Source organism: Apteryx mantelli, chromosome 4, assembly GCF_036417845.1.
Source record: "Apteryx mantelli isolate bAptMan1 chromosome 4, bAptMan1.hap1, whole genome shotgun sequence".
Taxonomy (NCBI): Eukaryota; Metazoa; Chordata; class Aves; order Apterygiformes; family Apterygidae; genus Apteryx; species Apteryx mantelli.
The window spans coordinates 44,133,209-44,154,042 of record NC_089981.1 but is presented as its reverse complement, the minus strand read 5'-3'; the positions used below and the strand labels follow the sequence as shown (position 1 = coordinate 44,154,042).

General features: G+C 51.1%; 1 protein-coding gene across 3 annotated transcripts in view; it reads left to right on the top strand.

Moving 5' to 3' along the window:
• TP53I11 (tumor protein p53 inducible protein 11) overlaps positions 1 to 20,834 on the top strand; it is a 34,160-nt gene that overhangs the window by 8,789 nt on the left and 4,537 nt on the right. For 2 of the 3 annotated variants that reach the window (XM_067296326.1, XM_067296325.1), the window contains 6 exons: positions 11,985 to 12,293; positions 13,214 to 13,377; positions 18,691 to 18,749; positions 18,982 to 19,030; positions 19,184 to 19,280; positions 20,201 to 20,302. In XM_067296326.1, the coding sequence (XP_067152427.1) occupies positions 13,249 to 13,377; positions 18,691 to 18,749; positions 18,982 to 19,030; positions 19,184 to 19,280; positions 20,201 to 20,302 (436 nt within the window). In that variant the 5' untranslated portion in view covers positions 11,985 to 12,293; positions 13,214 to 13,248. The remainder of the gene's footprint in view (positions 1 to 11,984; positions 12,294 to 13,213; positions 13,378 to 18,690; positions 18,750 to 18,981; positions 19,031 to 19,183; positions 19,281 to 20,200; positions 20,303 to 20,834) is intronic. The other variant, XM_067296327.1, reaches the window with a different exon arrangement.

Here is a 20,834-nt window from a genome sequence, read left to right as displayed (position 1 = left end):
CACCGGCCACTGCCCCATTCGTGGGGTGCTGGCGGTTTCTGCTAAGTCACTTTGTTCCACTGACTTGCAAATTCATGAAGCCTGTGCTTGTTCTTTTCCCATGTCATCAGCTATGTGGAAGTTTCCCTTTTCTCAGTCTGCCCTCTTGTCTTCTGTTTGCCCGACCTGGGAAACTTTGCTTCTGACATTTTTAGCATTAACCTGTTGCTATAGAAACCACTAAGGTGTCAGAGAAGACTTCTGCCACCTGAGGACAGGCTACAAACTAGTTGAAGCATGTGTTTTGTTGGGAGGCCTTTCCCATTGCATTTTCACTAAGCAGCTCCCTGAGCCTTTCTGCAAGTCTGTGCTTATTTTGAGTCTAAGGAGCCTCAAGGGAGAGATTAAACTTGGAGTTGTAATTGAGCACAAAGGACCAATGCTTAATATTGGCAAATTGTTTGGGGAGGAAGCAAGAATGTGTTTCCAAGCTGCAGATGACATGCCAAGAAGTGCTACGTATGGCCATAAGGAGGGCTGAGGCGAAAGCTGGTATCTGTATGTCTCTCACATAGTAGATGGTAAACCTAGAAGCAGGAATCAAAGCCCTCTAACCTCTCAAAACAGGGAGTCCGTGACAGGCTGCTCCCTATGGTCCTTGCCTCTCCCATGAGACTAAAATATAGGCAAATGTCAAAATACTTGTCTGATCTGGCAGCCTGAATTGTCCTTACTAAATGTTCTTAAAAGGTCGTTATCATGCAGCAGGACCCAAAGTAACTCTACCTCCCTTCTCTTTCCAGGCACAATCCAAACTCTCCTAAAGTTTGGATCCAGGCTCCAAACTTGTGGCTCAGCTCTTGACAAATGGGAAGCCAGGAGAAAGAGTGGTGCTAAAGGAGTTTATAATGGATCTGTTGCTTATGAGCAGTGAAAAAATTGAGTTAGTAATGTCACCTTTGTAGTTAAAAAAAAAAAAATCAACAAAATCAACAGTCTTGTGCCAGTAGTGGAGAGGATAGGAAAACCTTAGCTTGTGGACAGGCTAAGGCCCTTACGGTGTCTCTGCAAAGCGCCACATAACTAAATGGGGACTGAGGTTCTCTGCATGGTGCTTCATAGGCCTAGCAGTATTTTCTGGGCTCCTGTTAGGGTGTCCAGATGCTAAAGCAGGGTTACTGTGGCAAGGCTGTCAGAACAATTTGGAGGCCCTGGGTACATTATGGATTTGGCCCAGTAATGTCTTAGATGGGGATGTTGGTTGCGCACAGATCAGTTGTGACAAGCTGTATCTTGTATGCTTTTACAGGATGTGGGGTTTGACAGTGTAATATGAGAAATGCCCTCCATCGCAAGGATGAGTGACAATTCAGCTATTGCTAATGGTCACAGGGACCCTTTCTTGTTGAGTCTGACTTAGGTGATGTAGAACCAAACTTTACCACTGGCACATCCAGCGACTTGAGTCCTATGAGGGCCTCTGAGGGTCTGGGGCTCAGAAAATGTCCTGATTTGACCAAAAGGCAATTTTCCTGTTTAATGCAAATTTATTCCTCTGCCCTTCCCCCCTTCCCCTGCCATGTGTGTGCCTAGACTGCATATCTGGCCATATAATAAGAGAATAGGAATGCTTTATTTACAAAAAGAAAAAAATGGAAGAAAAAAATCTAATGGCTTAGGGGAATTCTAAAACGGCTATTCGTAGGACGGGGACTGCAAATCCAAGCATGATAAAGGTAAAGAATCTGTTTCTAGGATGCAGGAATGGCAAAGCCTTATTCATTTCATTTTCCATTTCATATGTTTGTGGCCATTTAGGTAGTTAATAAATTGCAGCAGTTGTGTTGTACTAGGTAAGTTACTGGACTGCAGATGTAGGAATACTGTTGTTGATGTAGTTCATATGCTTTCAGATGAGGATACATCAAGAATGGTTTTGAAAATACAATCTCTGTGAAGGTATACAGAAGGACAGTGTAGTCGTGTGGCTAAGGGCACTGGATCTTCCATAATAATTTCTTACAGTTTCCTTCTGAGCTCTGAAGAGAGACAGATGTGGAGGGTTTTGGGGAATAAAGAGTGCAAGCTTCTTGGAGAACTTATGAAAGGAAATAGTCAAGTGTTTGGGGGTGTTGTGGAAAGGAAACCCAAGTAGGTTTGATGTTATCAGTGGAAGAAGTGCCCCGAAGACCCGTGTTACTGTCATGATCCAGTATTCTGCAATTCAGTAATAGTTACGGCACTGTCATGGGTAAGGTAGTGTGTGCCTGGGCTTTCCTTGCATTCCCAGGATTATTTTCCCTAGAGCTTCTTTGCGCCTATGCAATTCTCAGGCGTGAGACAGAGGAGATGAAGCAGACTTGCATCAGATTTTCTGCAAAACTGCCCTTTATTATCGTGTTTGTTTGAAGGACGCTTCTGGGCTTTTAAAGCTGTTCTCTTGCAGTAGTGCAGGCGGCTTGTTTTTCTGCGCTTCCCCCTCCCCGCCCCCCATGTTTCCCTGCAGAAATCGTCTTCAGGACAGATGGCCCACGCCGCTTCTGGGACTGTTTTCCACCAACACCTGTCTGAGGCAGCTGGGAAATTAAAGAATCCTTCTCCTTTAATGTCCTTAAAGGAAAACAGAGCACATTCTCAATACTTTCCCATTGGATTTCCTCCTCTTTCCACCCTCCCAGCTCCCGCGTGCCCTGGGGAACTTCAGTGCGTAGGGTGTTCTGCTAATGATACCTGAGTCATAGGATTATCTAGAGGAGTAAGTCGGAGCGCCCTGCCGTACGAAGGAAGCTCGTTCCCACCGTCTTTTCTCCCTGTCCTCTGCCTGGGGGGCTGGTGCTCACAGGCTGCCTGCGAGCCGCCAGGCTGAGGCGGATGAGCAGGCGAGGCTGTTATCCCTGTGTCGTCTGGCGTGGAGGTCCAATCAATTATTAAGGCCATGAGCTGGATGCTGGTTCTGCTTTGAGACTGGAAATGCGGCTGCTTGAGTCATCGGGAAGAGCTACAGTAGTGCTGCGCTGATGGATGGCAGCAGCCGGCTCAGGGCCGAGTGCCTTGCCATCAGGGAGAAGAATGGAAGGGAACTGACTTTCTTACGGAAATAATACTGGGGGATTGGAGCCATTGAAGCAGCAGATTGCATCTTGCATCCTTTATCTGTGCAGCCAAAACACTCCTCAGCAGCAAGGGACAGGCAGGCAACTTCTTGAAAAAGCGAGTTAGTGTGGCCAAGCATGTACAGTGTGTGTGTACATGTGTGCATGTGTGTGTCTGCATGTGAAGTCAGCTCATGTTCTGTGTTGTGAGCCTGCTGAGATATAGCATATGTATGCAGTGGGACTAGAGTGAGGCCAGGTGTCCGAGCAAGCACACGCATGGTGTGTTGCGTGTGACAGTCGCGGTAGCCACCCAGGCAGGGTGCCTGACTGAGCACGTTAAGCGTGTCGCCGGCTGCCCTGCACAGCTGCTGCAAGGTGCCAGCAAGCGTGTCTTGTCTGAGCTGAAGTGTGGCTGCTCTTGCTTGCTGTGGAGGTTTGGCATGTTGCTGCAGGTGGTGGTTAGCAGGCTGGTAGAAATGTGGTTGCTGTGTTTTAATTATAGCTCTAGTTTGAGAAACTAGTGGAGTGATGGAGCTTTTTTATCTAGTTCTGGGCAAATTGAACACTTAGTAGTTTTTGATTGTTACGTAACACTTCCTGCAACATGGGAAGAAGTTTTCCTGTTCAGTCTGCAGAAAGAAATTGGAAACTTAGGGGTTATAAAATCTTTGAGCTGGGACACCTCCCAGCCACTACAGTGTGTCCTCAGAGCATGGTGCTTCTTGCAGGGTAAGGGGGGAAAAAAAAGCTTATGAATGTAAGCTGTATAGAGACCAGGCTCCCTCTGGTCAGAAAACAGAGGAGAAACTTGCAGCCGTGGCAATTATTTTCTGGTAAGCCCTCATAATGACTACGTGGGCTGTTTTGGGTAGAAAAATGCTTTCCTGCCCCATCAGGATTCAGAAAGTGTCACTTACAGTCTTGTCACCTGCACTGATGCTGTTGTGAATGAGCTAGGTGTTGAGAGGTTGTTTTTATCTTGCAATTCCCCACCACAGAGCTATTTTTATTGCATCAGCCTTTTCCTGCTCTCCCTGCTGCTCTGTCCCCTCTGTTTGCAGAAGGGTGTGTGTAAGGGCTTCGTGTCATCAAGGTGCGTGTCTGAGCTTTGGCCCCATCAGTGATCCCACTTTTCTCCTTCTACCCTAGTCTTCCATATGCAGACAGGGCACAACACAGGTATGGATTCAGGCAGCCTTGTTGTAGCACTGTCTCTATGCACAATTTCCCTTGCTGCTCTTTAGAGGGAGATGTGTGGAGAGTATGTCGGTTTCCTAATAATAATGTTACATTCATTTTCACTGCTGCTCTCCTGCTTTAGGGGAGAACTGCAGAAAACTGCAAAGCAACGGCATGTGCAAATGGCCTTGCACCTCTTGCTGTGGAGCCTGAAGGCAGGAGCAGCAGCGTGAGCAGCGCGTAGGGGAGTTGTCAGAGCAAAGGCTCCAGGAGGAGAGGAGGGTGTAGCAGGAGGATTGGGATGGTGCAGGAGCTGAATGTGCCCAGATTATACAGGTGCTGGATGCATTGCTACCATGGGCAGTGTGGATAGGCAGGGGAGAGCAGAGGAGGCATGGGAAGAACCAAGCAGGCTTTGGATGTCTTATTTTCCAGAGCTATCTGCAGTGGTACAGAGAGTAAGTAACACAGATCTACTCTTACTCACTTGGCAGGCTGCAGAGGCCTTGTTGGTCCCTGCTCTGTGTCGTGGTGGTGGCGGCGGCTGTACTGGCTATGTCCATGGTCCTTGGAGCCACTGCAGGCACAGCGTGCCGCTGTCTTGCACCTGGGGGCTCTGCACTGCTTCCAGACAGTATTTGAGGGTGTCCGACTGTGCTGACTGTGGGGTGTATCTAACTGGCAGGGTGAGCTTTGGCCACGTCTAAGGCAACTCTTACTGGTTTGTAGCCTGTACAGTAGATGGTTTGGGTTTTGAGGTTTCCTTTGGCTTGTCTGTAGGAGGTGATCTAGAGGCACTCCGTAAACAGACCTTTCAATGAAGGTCTTTTTTGCTTTGTGTTTTCATGATGCATAGTGGTCCACAGAGTGGAAGTGTTGGAGATCTAGCATGTAGGTCTGTAGCTTTTTGCTAAGATGCCCCAGGCGGGACACAGTGTTCCTGCGCTGGTTTGGGTAGCAGCAGGACTGCGGCCCAGTTGGGGAATGAACCTCCGGCCAGAGATGTTCCCTGCCGGTGTTGCCAAGAGACTTAAAGGGCAGTTATCTATGTGGGAAAGGAGTCCCATGTTCCTGACTTGTTACTGATGAGAAGTCTGAAGTATCCCTGTTAGGCACATAGACTGTGCCAGACTGAACTTGAGTGGCAGTCACGTTATGCTGTATGCTGCTGTGGTGGCTGCATACTAATTGTTTTTACTGCCTGAACATCCGATCGTTTTCAGCTAGATCAGGTTACATTCCCTCTAGGTCTTTGAGGCATCCTGACTGCTTTGGAAGAGCATTCCTCTTCTCTAGGGTGGGGAATTAATGCCCCTCACCAGGGCATGGGTTGGAGCCTGTTCTTCCCAGCAATAAATGCAAATGATTCTGTTTTAAGATGTATTGGTAGCCCTTGGTAGTTACCTGGGACTTGGGGAATCCTGGCCTACTGTGCCACAGGCATCCTGGGCAAAATTTTAGTAAGCTATTTGGATAAGTTCCACAGAGATGCTTTGCAGCTCTCCTGTGTGTACACTATTGGGTTATGCAGATAGGATTTGCTTTAACCATCAGGCATTTCAGAGTGCTTAAGTGTCTGAAGTTGTTAACCAAGAGATTTTCTGCACATAAAAGTGAGCAGACTGAGCCTGTGGGGAAAAAAGGAGCCTTGCAGACCCCACTCCCTTTAGGTAACAGCCTGGTGTTTGTAAGAGCTGAGGAACTTAGCACCTCTGTGGATTCTGTCCTTAATCTCTTGGGGTTTCCAGAGCAGGGATGTTGTCTGTCCCTAAGGCACGGGGCTGTTGTGTGGAAAGATTATGAGGCACTGAGATATTCCAGTAATGAGCCTCTTGGAAAAGAAGATGACAGGTGTCTGTCTGGCAGAAAATAATACATAGGAAGTTATCTGTCCCTTTCTGATTAGTCTTGTTCTTGTGTAACTGCTCCGACTTCTGCCTTTGCCCTGCCTGCATGCTTGAGCCCAGACTTTCTTTTATCTCTGTGGACATGCTGCTCTTGGAGTATAGTGCAATGTGCTATGAACCTGGCACTCCCCTCGCTTGCAAGCATTAGAGAAGGGACAGTCAGAGCCTGGGAGAGACAGCAAGGGAGCTGTGCAAGTGTGTTACTGCTGCTGAGGCCTTGTGAGAGAAAAGCTGTGGGCATCAGCCCGGCTGTGAGGGCCAGCCGCAGTGCAGCTGCCATGTGGGGTGCAACCAGTGCCCCTTCGCACCCTCATGCCACCACGGTGCTGAAAACCCCTCCCTTGGCCCGTCCCGGGGCTGTCTCTTGGGGGGACTCCTGCCCCCAGGAGCTTGCTTTATACCAGAGTGGTGGTGGCTCATGTGGGATACGTTGTGGCTCAGCACTGGGAAGGAGCTGGCTTGTGTCCTTGGGAGAGGTCTCTTGCATGCACGAATGGCCACATGACCTCCCATTTGGAGACGTATGTTCAAAATTACAATAATGAGGATGTAACGCCTGCCATCTCTTGTCTAGCTCCCTGGCCACCATATCTGCTGCTGTGGCATCAGGGATGCGAAGGTGCACTTTGTGGCATGGCTGTCTTGAACTGCCCCCAAGGAGCAGGCAAAGGGGAGTGGCTGAAGGGCCATCTTTTAATGGCGAGAGAAAGTGGGGCAGGATCTATGTCCTGGTCAGCTTGCAGGTCTTTCCAAGGGAATTGCTGATGAGGAGACCACGTAGTGCTCCTCCTGCTTAATTTCTGGCATAGAAAGCATGGTTTTCTTTCTGTAGCTCTTGTTTCCCCACCTGCAAAACTCATATTGCAGTGTTTGCCCCTCCAGAGTACTGCGAGGAACACCCAGTGTTTATAAAGTGCCAAGACAATGTTCAGTATTATAAAGGGACAGTGCTGTATCTTCATGTTTGCCAGTGTGCTTGTCTACCTGTGGTCCACAGAAGATACTTAGGAGTGGCAAGTCCTCTGTTACACTGTTAGAGAACATAAACACACTGTGGGAGTTCGTATCTTCCCGGTTAATTCTTTGGCATCAACAGATCAAACTGGGTTGAAGACCCTGAGTTGTCTTCAGCATATTGACTTGGAAGACCTAAAACCAGAGCCTGCTCGCAGGAGTCCTCTCTCCAGCCTGGATGTGGCAGAGCTGAACAAATTGTGGCCAGCTTCTGTTTGTTAACCTGTGTCTCATTATCCTGGCCCAACTCCAGTTCATTCTCTCTTACTCTGCTTTCAGACTGGAAGTGCAAAACCCTTGCAGCGAGACTTAATGCAGTACCACCTCTTTAATTTGAGCGCTGCTTTGTCAGGCGAAAGTCTGTGTCCTGGCTGGCAGTGCTTGGGCGGCCACAAAAGCAGGGTACAGCTGGGCAGCAGCCCTGTCCTGGGGCACTCCTGTGGTGCTGGGGATCAAGCCAGCGCTGGAGTCAGCCCTGCAAGAGGACAGGATACTGCCTGCCCACTGCTTTGCGGTAGCTCGCCGAAGGTGCAAACCATCGACTTCGGGGTGCCTGCGGGAACAGTGTCTGGTCCCACTCCTGTGGCGCCAGCCAATGCTGCGTGCATCGTTGGGCCTCCCTGGCATGTGCAGGGCTTTGGCGGCTGGCCGATAGGCACCGGCGAGGTTCACGCTTTGCTCCCCTGTGCTCTGGAGGGCCTCTTCTTTCGCAACGCTCTTTGCCATTAGGCTGGGAGGGAGGCAGTGATGCCGGAGGAAGAGCTGTGGAGGTGGGGAGAGATTGAGCTATCTTTAGCGTGGCACCAGTGAGGTTTCTTTGCACCAGTAAGCAGTAGCTATCAAAACTGAATACAATATGCTGAACAGAGCTGAGCAAGGAAAGAGATACTGAAAAGAAGAAAACGGATTTCAGAGAAAAAGGCTCTTTTAGTTGCATTTAGGTGCTGCCCATCACTGAGAGCAGTGGGGGGATAGGAATCACCTGTATGTGGTGATTGATCTGTGCAGCCATTGGGATGCTCAGAAAAAGGATTAAGGAGAAAAGAATCACTAGAGAAGGAGGAAGTGGAAGTTTTCTTTCGAAAATGTGCAGGCTAATAGAAAACATCCTCTAATTTCTCAGTGTGTCAGGATACATTAATGTAAGTATGAAGTTTTCAAATTCTTCGCATCTTCTATCTGAATGTCATTGAATTAATGCTAATGCATTTATTAGCTCATTATTAATATTCAGTATTCATTAGACCAGCTCTTTCTCTGGAAAATGGAGATAATGAGACACTGGATTTGATGCTGGGCCATGCCATAGCTGTGCTTAGCACAGTGAGAGTGTGGTTTTAAATATCAGAATGGCCGTCACTGATTATTTTATTGGCATTTTATCTGGCCTACATGGTCCTGGCTTTTAGCCAATGGTTTACCACAAATGAGTGGAAATTCTTAATGGGGGAGCAGCACTAATGATGATGCGGATAAATTTCTAACTCGTGTCTTGAAGGCAACTGGTGAGACAGCTGATAAAGCAAACTTTTGATCTTTTTGACCTGTGGTCAGAGTAGAAAAACTGCCTTCGTAATCATAGAGCCATTTTTCTCTGTCTTAGTCTGTGAATCATCGAGTCCTCCTTTAACCCCAACCCCCTTTCTTTACTTCTTGCCCTTAAAAGAGATTCTCTAGGTCTTGAGATGTCTCCCCTCCCTGCTCCCCCAGAGTCTCTGACCATGAAGAGGACGGAGCAGGAGGTGTGGACAGCAGGCCTTCCTGGGAAGGAGCTGGGAGGTGCCTGGAGGTGTCAGGCTGGTGTTGTGTGGACAGCAAACTTGGCATCCCAGGTCCTCTGAAGACCAGCAAGCCTGAGGGCTCTGGTCCCTGTGGGGGACTTTGGTGACTGTGGGGCCAGTAGGATGCTGCTGCTCAGGCCCTGTTGCCCTCCTACTGCCAGATTTTTGCCTCTTCTAGCAAATCTCCCTTCTCTTTGCTCCCCACCAGAGCTTGCAGTGGAGGGGAAAGTGGCTCCAGCCCTGCAGCTAAATAGGTACGAGGGTATTTACAGTGGGGTGAGGGCCCTCCTGACTGTCCGACAGCTTGTATCTGGTGCACCCGGTGTCAGTCCTTCACTCTTGGCCGCTCTTGCCTGTGTCCCGGGAGCAGGCACAATGAAGATCGAGCACTTAACACTCACTTAGTAGCTGTCATTTAGGAATCAATGTCACTGACCGGAAATGAGTTGGTGCACAGTAAACTTGCACCTTGCCCTTTGGTCAGGGAGATGGTCTCTGTAGTAGAAGACTGTGGGGCAGCAAGGGGGGAGACTGGGCTCTCCGTGGCGCTGAGGGGGGTGTTGGTGGAGGCAGCCCTCCTTGCTTGCTCGTCGTTAGCAGTGACCCTGTCCTGATGGTGTCCTGGCTTCCTTTGGTCAATGTGGGGTGGCCTTAGAGTGGTCTTGTGGCTCAGGGTGAGTAAGGAAAGTGTCCAAAAGTGACATGGTCTTTCTCAGTTGAACTGGTTACTTTTGATCAGAAAAGCTGGGCTACAAATATCGCAGGCCTTTCTCTGGGTTTGGCAACAGAGGAGTTCTGGTGGAAAACCACCAAATATCCAAGCTTGTGAACCTGGGGCCTCCCAGGAACAGAAAGGACTGCAGAAATTGCAGTAGAAGAATTAAAAAAGAGTTTTGTTTTTTTTTTTTAAATGCAGCATTGTGTGTTTTCTGTGCAGATTTATTAGATTTGAGCGCACACCAGTTATTGTGACAATCTGGGTCAACAAAATCCAAACAAATTGATTCTTCCAAACTTTTTTACGAGCAGCTACCTTTAGAGCTTCTTGCTGTGCATCCTGGTGTAGGAATGAGTATGCAGCTTGCAGTTTCCCTCTTCAGTTGTCATTCTCTGTCTCACTTCTGAAGTGTTTCTAGCCCCTGGCTGCTGCAGCTGGCTGTGCGCTGTGGTGACTTTCAGGTGCCTGACAGAGGCTGGGCTTAGTTCCTCAGTATAAAAAGACAAAACAAAAACTGTACAATCCAAAAGAAGAACCTGCAAAGCCCTAAGCAGCTGAACTGCTTGCTGAGAAGCATTATGCCTGCAGTCTCCTCAGAGCATTTTATTAAACCTTTGAGGACAGGATTCCGTCTTTGCATTGTCTCAACAAAACCTCATAGGCTTGTATTACAGAAAGAACTATGTTGGTGCTCTTTGGATGTTTTCAGAAAGCGAGTATCTGCTCTTGCATGGACAACCATCTGATAGAGAACGATTTTCCAGGGAGAAGGAAATCCCTAGCAGGGCAGCAGGAGTACACTTCCATGCATGATGCCAAAATAACCAACACCTCTCATTTCAGTACTCCCTGAAGACCCATAAACTCTTTTGACACAAGCATAAATTCTGTTCTCCTGGGACAGCCATGGGAAAACTTGGTTGGGACGAGCGATTGCCTGTGCTTGAGCTCTGTGCTTGCTCAGACTAGATGAGCTGTTTAGTGCCTTTGGAAGATTCTTTTATGGGATTCTTGGATGATGAAATGGCAAATGGAAAAATGCTTTTGTGTTCAACTGAGCCAAAATGAAATGAAGACAAATTGGGAGGAAAGACTTTCTGAACCAAGGGTTTCCAAGCTGTTTTGATTGGAGGATTCTGCAGAGCGATTTCATGGGACTCGTGACACCTTTTCCTTTACACCATGCTAACATGAAAGTTATCTTTTCTGCCTTAGCTTCCGAAAGTTATTTCAATATTGTTCTTATCCTAGCTATTATTTCCTCTTTCTGTTTGCTGTTGTCTTCTGTTTCCCAGGAAGCAGCATATTCCCAAGGAGGAACTTGCCTCTGGTTACTTGTAGTTCTAGGGCTGGCATGTTCCTGCAGAACATGAGGGCTGCAGGATCTTAGGGTGGGAAATTAAAAAAAAAAAAAAAAAGTGGAGGGGGGAGGAGAAGAAGGGGGCGCAAATGAATGTCTGGGATCTGCATGATATTTGGCTCAAAATGGCAACTGAAGACTGTGGTGTACAACTAGGAGAAAGACAAGATGCAAAGCATCATTTAATGACTCCTAGGCTCAAAATGGCAACTGAAGGCTGTGGTGTACAACTAGGAGAAGACAAGATGCAAAGCATCATTTAATGACTCCTAGTCTGGAAAATAGTCAAGGGATACCATGCTCCTGAAGAGCCTTGGACTTTGCCTTATGCTGGGAGTGTCCGGACTGTGGCTTATAGATCAAAAACATCTATATCATGTACCAGTGAAGCTCGTGGCTGTCCTTGTGTTTAATGAGTATGTGTGCATGTCAAAATATGCTGATTGAAACGGGTAGCGTGTAGTGTTGCTACTTTTTTTTCTTAACAGGCACTTCATGCATCTTTGTGAAAAATGAAGCCTGAAAGTTGTCCTACCTCATAAAAGAAGGGAAGCAATTGCATAGGGACAGGTGGTGGGACAGATGGAAATCCAGAGACTGTATCTTTCTGGGCTATTGTCATTAAGGCTAAATGTGACTGTTAAGTCGTTTGTCCATTCCTTTTGTCTCTTGGTGTTACCAGTTTCAAGTCACCAGCGTTTTTGCCCTGATGAGCAGTTCTCTGCCTGCATCACTAGGCAGGCGCTGCTTGCAAAACCAGCTTTGACTGAGCAAAGTCAAATACCTTCCCTGAAGCTCCCTGCCCTCACCAGCACCGTTGATGCCCTCCCTTTGGCCACAGAGACAGAAGTGAAACAAAGGAAAGACAGGGAGCCGATGAGGAGCGGGTATCTCTTACAGGGCTCCTGGTTGCCATGCTAAAAGGATGCTGCTCTGATTTTTCTTTGACAGATTGTGGTGACAACAAGTTTCTTCCCTCTGGACTTGAGAAGGTCTTTCAACTTGTTGAAATGAGTTGCTTGCAGTGGCCTACAAGTGCTGCGTTGTAGCCTGGTGCTGAACCGAACACAAGGCCCCCCCCAACGCTCAGCCAGCAAGGGAAGTGCTTGGAAAGATGAAGAGCTGTCTGCTGGCATAACAGGAAGTTTTTGTTTTTTAAACCTTGTGAAGTTTCATGTGACGGCAAAACCATTTCCTGCCTACTTTTTTTCACAAAAAAACCCCCACGCATCCAAGAGTGGAAGGCTATCAGTCCTCAAGGTGAGATGGCAGAGGAGGTGGTGGTGCGCAAGACCTCCTCGTAGTGTCTGTCTGCAGCCTGGCTGGAGCAATGCGAGCAGGGCATGCTCCTGCATGAGGACCGTGTAGCTGACCCAGCCGGGGCCTTGCGTTGGCCAGGCTCCCCTCTTCCTGTCCCTTGCAACAAGACAGGAGCCAAGCAGATAGCAAAGCTCTCTCTGCTGCTATAATTAGGAAGATAAAAGCACACAGATCGGAGGTTTAACTGGAGTAGCTGTGAAAAGTGTGTTTTAAGTTGCAGATCTTTGATGGATTTTCAGTCACTTCTTTGGCTGCTATATGAGAGAAATTCTGTGTTTTGATTTATTTTCTTTGGACAGAATTTCCTCAGGCTTTGGATATAGCAGGGAGCCAGGCTCTCTGGGGACGAAGCCGCTACCAGCTCATGAGCTGGAGCTCTATCCCGGGCAGTGCCTTGGGGGTGACTGTGGTCCCTGTGACTTGGTGCCTCCTCTTGGCCCTGAAGGGACGGGTGTCTGCATCCCAGGCACATCCCTCTGATGGCTGCTTGGTGGCTCCCTGCTCACCAATGCAGCCGGGGGGCTGTGGGCACAGTGTGCCTTGCACCCCCTTTTCCAGAGAGCCACCCTGGATGGAGGAAGGGGCCACCCCTTTGCCCCTGTGTGCTCCAAGCCCTGCTTGGCTGCATGCTGGTTTTGTGAAGCTCTGGGAGGGAGTGAAACCTGTCCGACCACATGCACCATGGGGTGGACTGAAGCAGGCGAAAGCTGTGTATGTGCCCCCCCGCTGCAGATCCTGCTTGGCCATTGCGGGGCTCAGCACTGCCGCATCTGCCCGTGGACCCGCTCGCTGCCTCAGGCCCCTCGAGGGGAATGCTCTGGGTCAGTACTCCTGATTTTTCTCAACTCTCTAATTCTCAGTTTCTAGCCAAACAGGCAAGTGCCTGTGCGTCGCCATGGCAACCAAACAGCCCCCACCGCTGATGAAGAAGCACAGCCAGACAGACCTGGTGAGCCGGCTCAAGACACGGAAGATCTTGGGGGTTGGTGGAGAAGATGATGATGGGGAGGTTCATAGGTCAAAGGTAAGAAACCCACTAATGCAGGTGGGAGCTTGGCTGGCCCTGGGGCGCTGGCAGGGCAGAGATGAGGCTGTGCCTTGTGCAACGGCACATCAGGGAGAAGGGCACTGCCAGAGTGTTTGCAGACTTGGTTGGCCACCCGTTTGGTGGGGAATGTGCCCGTGGGGTCCCTCGTTCTCCTGGCACAAGGAGAGGAAAACCCACCCAACACCTGGCTGGGGAGGTAAAGCAGAGGTGTGTGCATGTGGCATTCAAATTAAAAGGCACAAACAGCTCCAGGATAATTGGAAAAGGAATAAGAAGATGGAGAAATGGGAGAAAAGGATGCAGGGGAGCAAATGGGAAACCCTCAGGGAGGCTTGGTGAGCCACTGCTCCGTGCATGGGAGAGAGCAGCATAGAGATGAAGGTGAGATTACAGGAATCCATTGCAGTAGCAGGAAGTCTCCCTGCTTCTGACCTCTGGGAATCCTCTGGTGTGACTTAAGCTAAATGCAAAGGTTAGTGCTGCAGCAAAACAGTCACTAAACCTGTGAAATATCACATATTGGACAAACAATGGCAATTAGCAATTCCCCCTTCCCGAGACCCAAAAGAAGGGTGAGGTGTGGAGGAGAGGCCAAAGCCTGCAGTCCTCTCCTGTTCCCTGAGCCCAGGGGAGTGTCTGCTCCCACCCGGCAGAGCAGCTGAGGTAGCATCTCCCCAGCGTCATGCTCCAAAATCCTGCCTCTCTCTGTGCTCTGTGACATGGGTTTCCATCTGAATCCAGACTGTAGCAGCAGGAGGAGATTGGCTTGAATGGTGGGACCAAGGCCATGTCCTGGGCAGATGAACTAAGCAACAACTTGTGTGTCCTCTCCAAGTGCCTGGTAGTGAAGCTATCCATAATATGATAAACTGAAGACAGTTACCAGGGAGGGGCAGGAAAGAGCAGAAGTGCATGGAGGCAGAGGAGGTGCTGCAGTGAGTGTGCACAAGGGACTAGTCACTGGAGTTAGGGATGTGGGGAGGCAAAAGACTGCCTAGAAATGAGCCTGGGGTCTGTGAAATCCAGCATCCTCCTAGCTGCGAGGTGTACCCATCACCAAGGACTCCCTGATGTGTTGTTGCTGGAGATCATGCTGGCAAGAGTGGCAACCCCAAGACTGAGCAGGAGGCCCATCTGCATGGGGTTGCCCCTGGGCTGTTGAGCTTCAGCTCTGGGTTCAAGCAGCTTCACAGCCATCCTAATGCGTGGCTGAATGCCAGCTATGTGCCAGGTGATCATCTGCTCACTGTTTCCCTTTGGCTTTTCTCTACAGCAAATTGCTGACAGGTCTTCCTAATGGTCTTTCAAAAGCAGAGAAAGAAGAAATTGCATATGCAAAGTGGTTTTCCTTTGTTGGCTTTTTTAAAGCCCTCCTGGACAGTGAGCTTGCAGAACATGGCTTTGGTTGCTGTGAAACTCTTCTCTGCTAGTGCTTTCCTCCTTCGCTGCGCTGTGGCAGGGTGGAGATGAGGACAGGGTGTCTCTTCAGATCGCACAACTTCCTGTGACTGTGCCAGAGCAAGAGAGGGGCAGGGAATAAATGCCCCGTGCAGGCAGCTTGGGTGAAGAAAGGACTTCTGTGTGTGGAAATGAGCTATACTAACATGCATTTCTGAGTTCAGCTGTCTGTGTAGATGTAGCCAAAGCAGGTACGCAGTGCGACTCTGATACTTGAGTCTCTTCGTTTCCATCGTGATGCTTCTAGTTCTTCAGGGCATCTTGGTTGGGTTTTCTGTATGTTTTTTTGTTTTCTTTTTGAAACTCAGATGCAGTCACATCTGGTGTGTGATAGAGGAGAGTGACAGCAGTGGGTGGCATTGCCAGGCCTGTGGGGGTGGCCAGGCCTGGAGCTGCAAGCTGGTGTTCTCACCTTATTAGAGATGTTGCTTTTTAAATTTGGGAATATACATAACTATGTGGGTGGCTTATATTCCTTCTGAGAATTCAGGCAGACGTGCTCTTTCCTACACGAACTCATCCCTCACTCAGACTGTATCTTCCTCCCATGCAGGGGAACAAAAGCACTATTCTTTTTGTCTGTCACCCAGTAGCCTCTTTTGTGCACACATGCACAAAACACTTCTTACGGAGATCCAGAAATGTCTCTTTGCTCTTAGCAGTGTCTGTGCAAGGGGAGTAACACTGAGGCTTTTGACAGGGTTTGCAAATGCCAGGCAGCGTAAGACGCTGGAGAAGATACAGAGATCAGCTGTGTCTCGAAGGAGCATGCAGCGGCGCTCAGGCCTAGCTGGGGCTGGCAGGGAGGAGAGGCAGCCCGGCACCATATTCCTCCTGTCCCTGTGCCATACCCCCCCCCTCCCATCCCAGCACTGTGTGGGAGCTGAGGCAGACGCTGAAACAAACATGGGAACACCCCAAAGGCAGCACTGCCCAGGCCTGGGGCTGCTCAGAAACGGCCCCAGCACCTGGGGGAATGCAGCTGTCCCCCACCGAGCGCTTGTCTCTTGGAATTTGGAAAGGGCCCTTGGGCTAAGCCAAGCGTGGTGATGGAGAAAATGCAGCATCGTGTTGTTCCCTCTCTTGCTCATGGTCAGATTTTAGCTCAACCTGAAATCTTTTATGTGATGGCCATCAAAGGGGCTTAGGTGAGAACTGCCCCTTCCCTCTCTCCTCAGCCCATCCAGGCTGGGTTCAGGTGCTGGTTTTGCAGCATGAACTGGGGGAAACTCTTCCTGGGGCATTTGCCAGGAGGGGAGGAAGCAGGTGTTCAGCAGTGCTTGAAAGAAACCACAGCAGCCTCTCCTCAGCTGGGAACTTGTGCTGGAAAAGCTTCCTTGGAAGTAAGGAGCAGTGGCAGTCCCTGGATGCCAGGGTATGTCCCTCCCAGGGAGGCCTCTAATAGTGTGTGGGCCAAAAGTGCTGCAAACTTGTGCAGGGGGACAGGCTAGTAGTGCTTGTGTCCCATGCTCATGGCCTGAAAGGTCATGGAGTTACTTTGAGAGCCGAAAGCCCATTTGACTGTAACGAAGGAAAGGAGACACCTGTTCCCTGGACGAAACTTAGCTTTTCATCATCCAACTTCTGCAGCCTCTTTGGCAAAAGCAGAGCTCCCAGCATTGTCAGCTTTCCCTAAGCAAAGGGGGAAGGCTGGCATGACAAGAGTAATGCAGCCCCTTAGCGGAGCAGTGCCGTGCTCCTCTGGCAGGTGTGCAGAAGCTGCCCGAAACTGCTTTCGTAGTAATGGAGTGAACTCTGCCTTGAAGTTGCTTTAATCCATTGCTGAAATTTTACTGTCAAGACACCCATTAGATAGCTTGGAGTTGATGCCTTAGGAACAAAACACAACCAATTATTCTGCTTATCATACTTCAATACTGGTGCCCAGAAAATTAGAGCAATGATTTAAGAGTACACTGTGGTGCTGCTCTGGATTGCAAGCAAAAGTGCACGATCTATTTCAGCAGAATACTAGAGCTGGAGAACAAGGGCACATCCCTCAGGAGCGCCAAGTCAAATGCTCTCTAGAGGATTTTCTGGCAAAGCATTGCCTGGCTCCTGCCTGTCTGGGGGAGCTAATGCTGCGAGGAGCTCTCTGCAATCATGAGGTCCCCCAATACCTTTTTCTGTTGCTGGAAACGAGCAGGAACAGAATACACTTCTCTCCTGGCTGGCTGGCTGGCTGCTGGGTTTCTGTTGAAGACTGTTACCTAAACTTTGCCATCCTCAGAGGCTTAGCAAGGGCTTCCTGCTGCTGCTTGCTTGGCAGAAGGTTTTTAGTGTTGCATCTCTGCTTAATGCTCTCAAGTGAGCCCCTGCTGAACTGCTGCTCCTTTCTGCCCCAAGAGGGGAGGCTTTTGAGCCTTGCCCTGTCTGCTTGCCTTGGAGCAGGCACCTTCAGCCCTTTCCTCCTCTCCTCCGCCCTGTGTCTGCTCTGCTCTGCCTTGATGATGCAGGCCCCCAGCCCCGTTGCAGCTAAGGCAAGATGTGCCTAGTTGGAGACCACTATCAGCAGTTTTCCCACAAGTGACTCTGCCAGTGCGGGAGGGTCGGAGGCAAGGGGAAAGCTGAGGCCTCCATGACAGGCAGAGGTGCAAGGGTCCGAGTGTCCCTGGAGCTGAGCCCATGGGCTTCCTGGCCTGAGGGTGCTGGGCAGCCTGGGACCAGCCTGGCCTCTGTCTTGAACCCCGTCTCCTGCCCGCGTTTGCCCATGTGCCCCTGGGGCACCTCCTCTGCACTTCGAGTCCTACACATGTGTTTGGAATAAGGGGGATACAGCAGGGAATGCTCTGTCCCTGCTGAAGGGACAGCTTTGATATGGGGCAGGGGAGGGGATTTTGGTGTGATTAACTGGATCACAGCCTTCCACTTGTCCCCTCCAGGCGCTGCTTGGCTCAGCCTGTAGAGTTTGTCCTGTCGTGCAGCCACTTGTCTGTGTAGCCTTCCCTTCCACGTAGTTACGGCTTGACGCTGCTCTTGGCCACCGTGAACTTGCAAGAGTAGGACTGACGCTATGGCATTTGGCGAAATCTGCTGGAGTCCGTACTCTGTAGCGATGTGGTAAATTAGAGCTGATGACAATCCTTGGAGACCCAGTTGCTGCTGGAAATCTTCAGGGAGGAGAAGGGAAATTGTTTCTGGAGCTGAGGGAAAAAAAAAATATCCACTTTATTAAAGAAGAAAATAAGGGGGGAAATGTTTCAGCATGATGAGAGGGTTTAATTTGGCCAAGCTGTGAGTAGAGTTGCAGCCTTCAGCTGCTCTGCAGGAGGCGAGGAAGCACCGAGCCTGCTCTAAGGAGAGCCAGGTGCTGGGCACGTGTGAGCACTGCACGGAGAGTGGGCCTTTGAGCCGTTCCTGTAGTTCATTAAAGCTCATCAAAAACTGATCTCCTCCTGTATACAACCGTGCATCCCTGGTTCGTGGGAAGATCCCAACCAGCTCTCCCTCCATGACTGCCAGCCTTGGTGGTGGGGTCAGTGACTCAAGCTGTGTCATGGGGTACCTGGAGGGGGAGGAGGCCGTGCCTGACTTAGATAAGTAAGAGGGGACAGAATTAATGCTGAGCCTGCCCAAGCACTATGCTATGCATAGCAGATCCCATTAAGGGAGCTGCAGAGGCTGCAGCTCCTGAAGAAAATGAGAACAGTCTTTGGCAAGTTTTAGGACCATGGGATCATGGAGAAATTCCTTGTCCTCATCCTCCTCTCACCTGTCTTAGAGCTGAGGTCCCACGTGGAGTTAGAGCGTGTCCTCGGGGGCTGGTGGATGCAGGCTTAAGGCTGGGAAACAGCCTGTTCAGTCAACTTGTGTCTTTTATTTGAATTTCAGATTAGTCAAGTCCTGGGAAATGAAATAAAGTTTGCTGTCCGGGAACCACTGGGACTCAGGTAAGACCTCGTGCAGCCTCGTGGGAGGCCAGCCTGTTGGCAAATCTTAGGGCACCGTGGGGGCTGGGGAAGCCGCTTTCTCGTGCTGGGGACCGGTCGCTACGTCAGCAGTGCGACGAGGGTGGATGAAGGCTAGTAACTGTGCAGACTGCTGGGAGTGTTTGGTGTAGCAGAGGGGGAGATGGGATCACCCCAAGCTTATCCTGGGTCCTCTCCCTTTCCTCCCGTGCAGGGTCTGGCAGCTGGTTTCCGCCGTCATGTTTTCGGGGGTCGCCATCATGGTAAGCGAGGGGTTGGTGCTGGGCATGGCCGATGGCTCTGGTCACGTGCAGTCTCTGTGCCTCTCGGGCGTTGCTTTTGGCCGCCCAAGACAGCTCGTTTCCACGGCTGTGGCCGGCATGGGCTGCCGAGTCTCTCCCTCCCTCCCTTCCCAGGCCCTCGCTTTCCCGGACCAGCTCTACGACGCCGTCTTTGATGAGGAGCCGGTGAGCAGCAAGACGCCCGTCCGGCTCTACGGGGGAGCCCTGCTCAGTGAGTGCCGCCCTGCGGGGCAGCGGGCAGGGACCCGCGCGGGCAGGAGGAGGGCGAATTTGGTTGCCCGCAGGACAACTGCTATCGGAGAGCAGAAAAGCTGCTGCTGTTAACGACATCGCGTGTTTGTGGGGCTTGGTAAAAGCTCAGTGACTGCTACTTTTCCCTAGCAGGGGCTCAGCCTCCCTGTGTGTAGGGCAAGGAGAGCAAATCTCTAAATCCCTGGGGGAGTACCTCGGAGTAGCCCCACAGGAGCAGAGATGGGAGATGAGGCTGGCACTGGGGCGCGGGCCCCTGACTCTGTGCCTGGGCGCGGAGCCTGACCCGGAGAACTGTTCTCTAGGAAACGGGAGAACGGGGCCGGCGATGGCGTCTTGCGCCGTGATGCCCGGTGTGCGGGGTCCCTCCTGCCCTGCCGCAGGAAAAGCGGGGCCCAAGGAGCGGGCAGGTGAGGGGTTTGGGGGGAGCCTAGAGGGACAGCCTGGAAAGGAAGAGGAGCTGGGGAATTCAACACCCGGGGCTCGTTTTGCCCTGACACCCGTGCGGCTAGGGCTCCTGGGCTGCGGGCAGCTGCACTTTCCAGGCTGCCGTCCTCATCCCTCTGGGCGTGGGGCGCTGGAGATGGTGATGCCTGGCACCGAAGGGTGGGCAGCAGCGCCTGCGCTGGGTGCGCTGCCCTGGCGCGGGTGGGCTGGCGGCTGGCTGCTTCCCGCAGCCTGCAGCAGCATCTCGTGGGGATGGCTGGAAATGCGGCGGCTGGGCGAGAGCGCGGGGCGCTCGCGGCACTGCTTGTCTCGGCATCCTCCTGCGGGGGGCTGGCGAGGCGCGCTGCGCTCGGGCGCAGGCCTGCGGGCTGCCGCTGCGCAGGATGCCTCCTGGCCCGCCGCGGAGGCAGCCCAGCTCTGCGCTGTCCCCTGCAGGTATCTCCCTCATCATGTGGAACGCCCTGTACACAGCCGAGAAGGTCGTTATCCGCTGGACCCTGCTCACGGAGGCCTGCTACTTCGCCGTGCAGTTCCTGGGTGAGTAGCGGTAGCCGCAGAGCAGGGAGCAAAGGATTTGGCTGAGTCCTGTACCCCATCGCGCTCGCTGGGGAAGCAGGGGGATGTGGAGGCAGGCAGGACAACTGATGTGAGCACTAGGACTGAGGCAAAATTAGTGCAAGTGCTGGGAAGTGGCTGGTGTCTCTTCTACTGCTGCAACTTTGGTGCAACTCCATAGGATTTGGTGGAGGAAACGCGAGGCTTACACTGGTCCGAGGATTTGGGGAATGAGGCCCTGGGGCAGCACAGTGGGCTTGGCTGCCTCCTGCTTTTTCAGCAGGGCAGAAACCACCTGTGGCCAGGTGGGACACCAGCAGCACACCTGGGGTCCCACTGCTCTGGTCCAGCCAGTGCCTGGCAGGACTCCTCCGCTCGGCAGTCCAGGCAGAGTGCCAGGCCCAGAGCTTGCCTCCCGCATGGGTGTGAATTAAAACACGCTTCTGCCAATACATCCATTTTCCTGCCCAAAATATCCTGGGCCTTAGAGCCAGCTCAGGCCACCTCGTGTAGC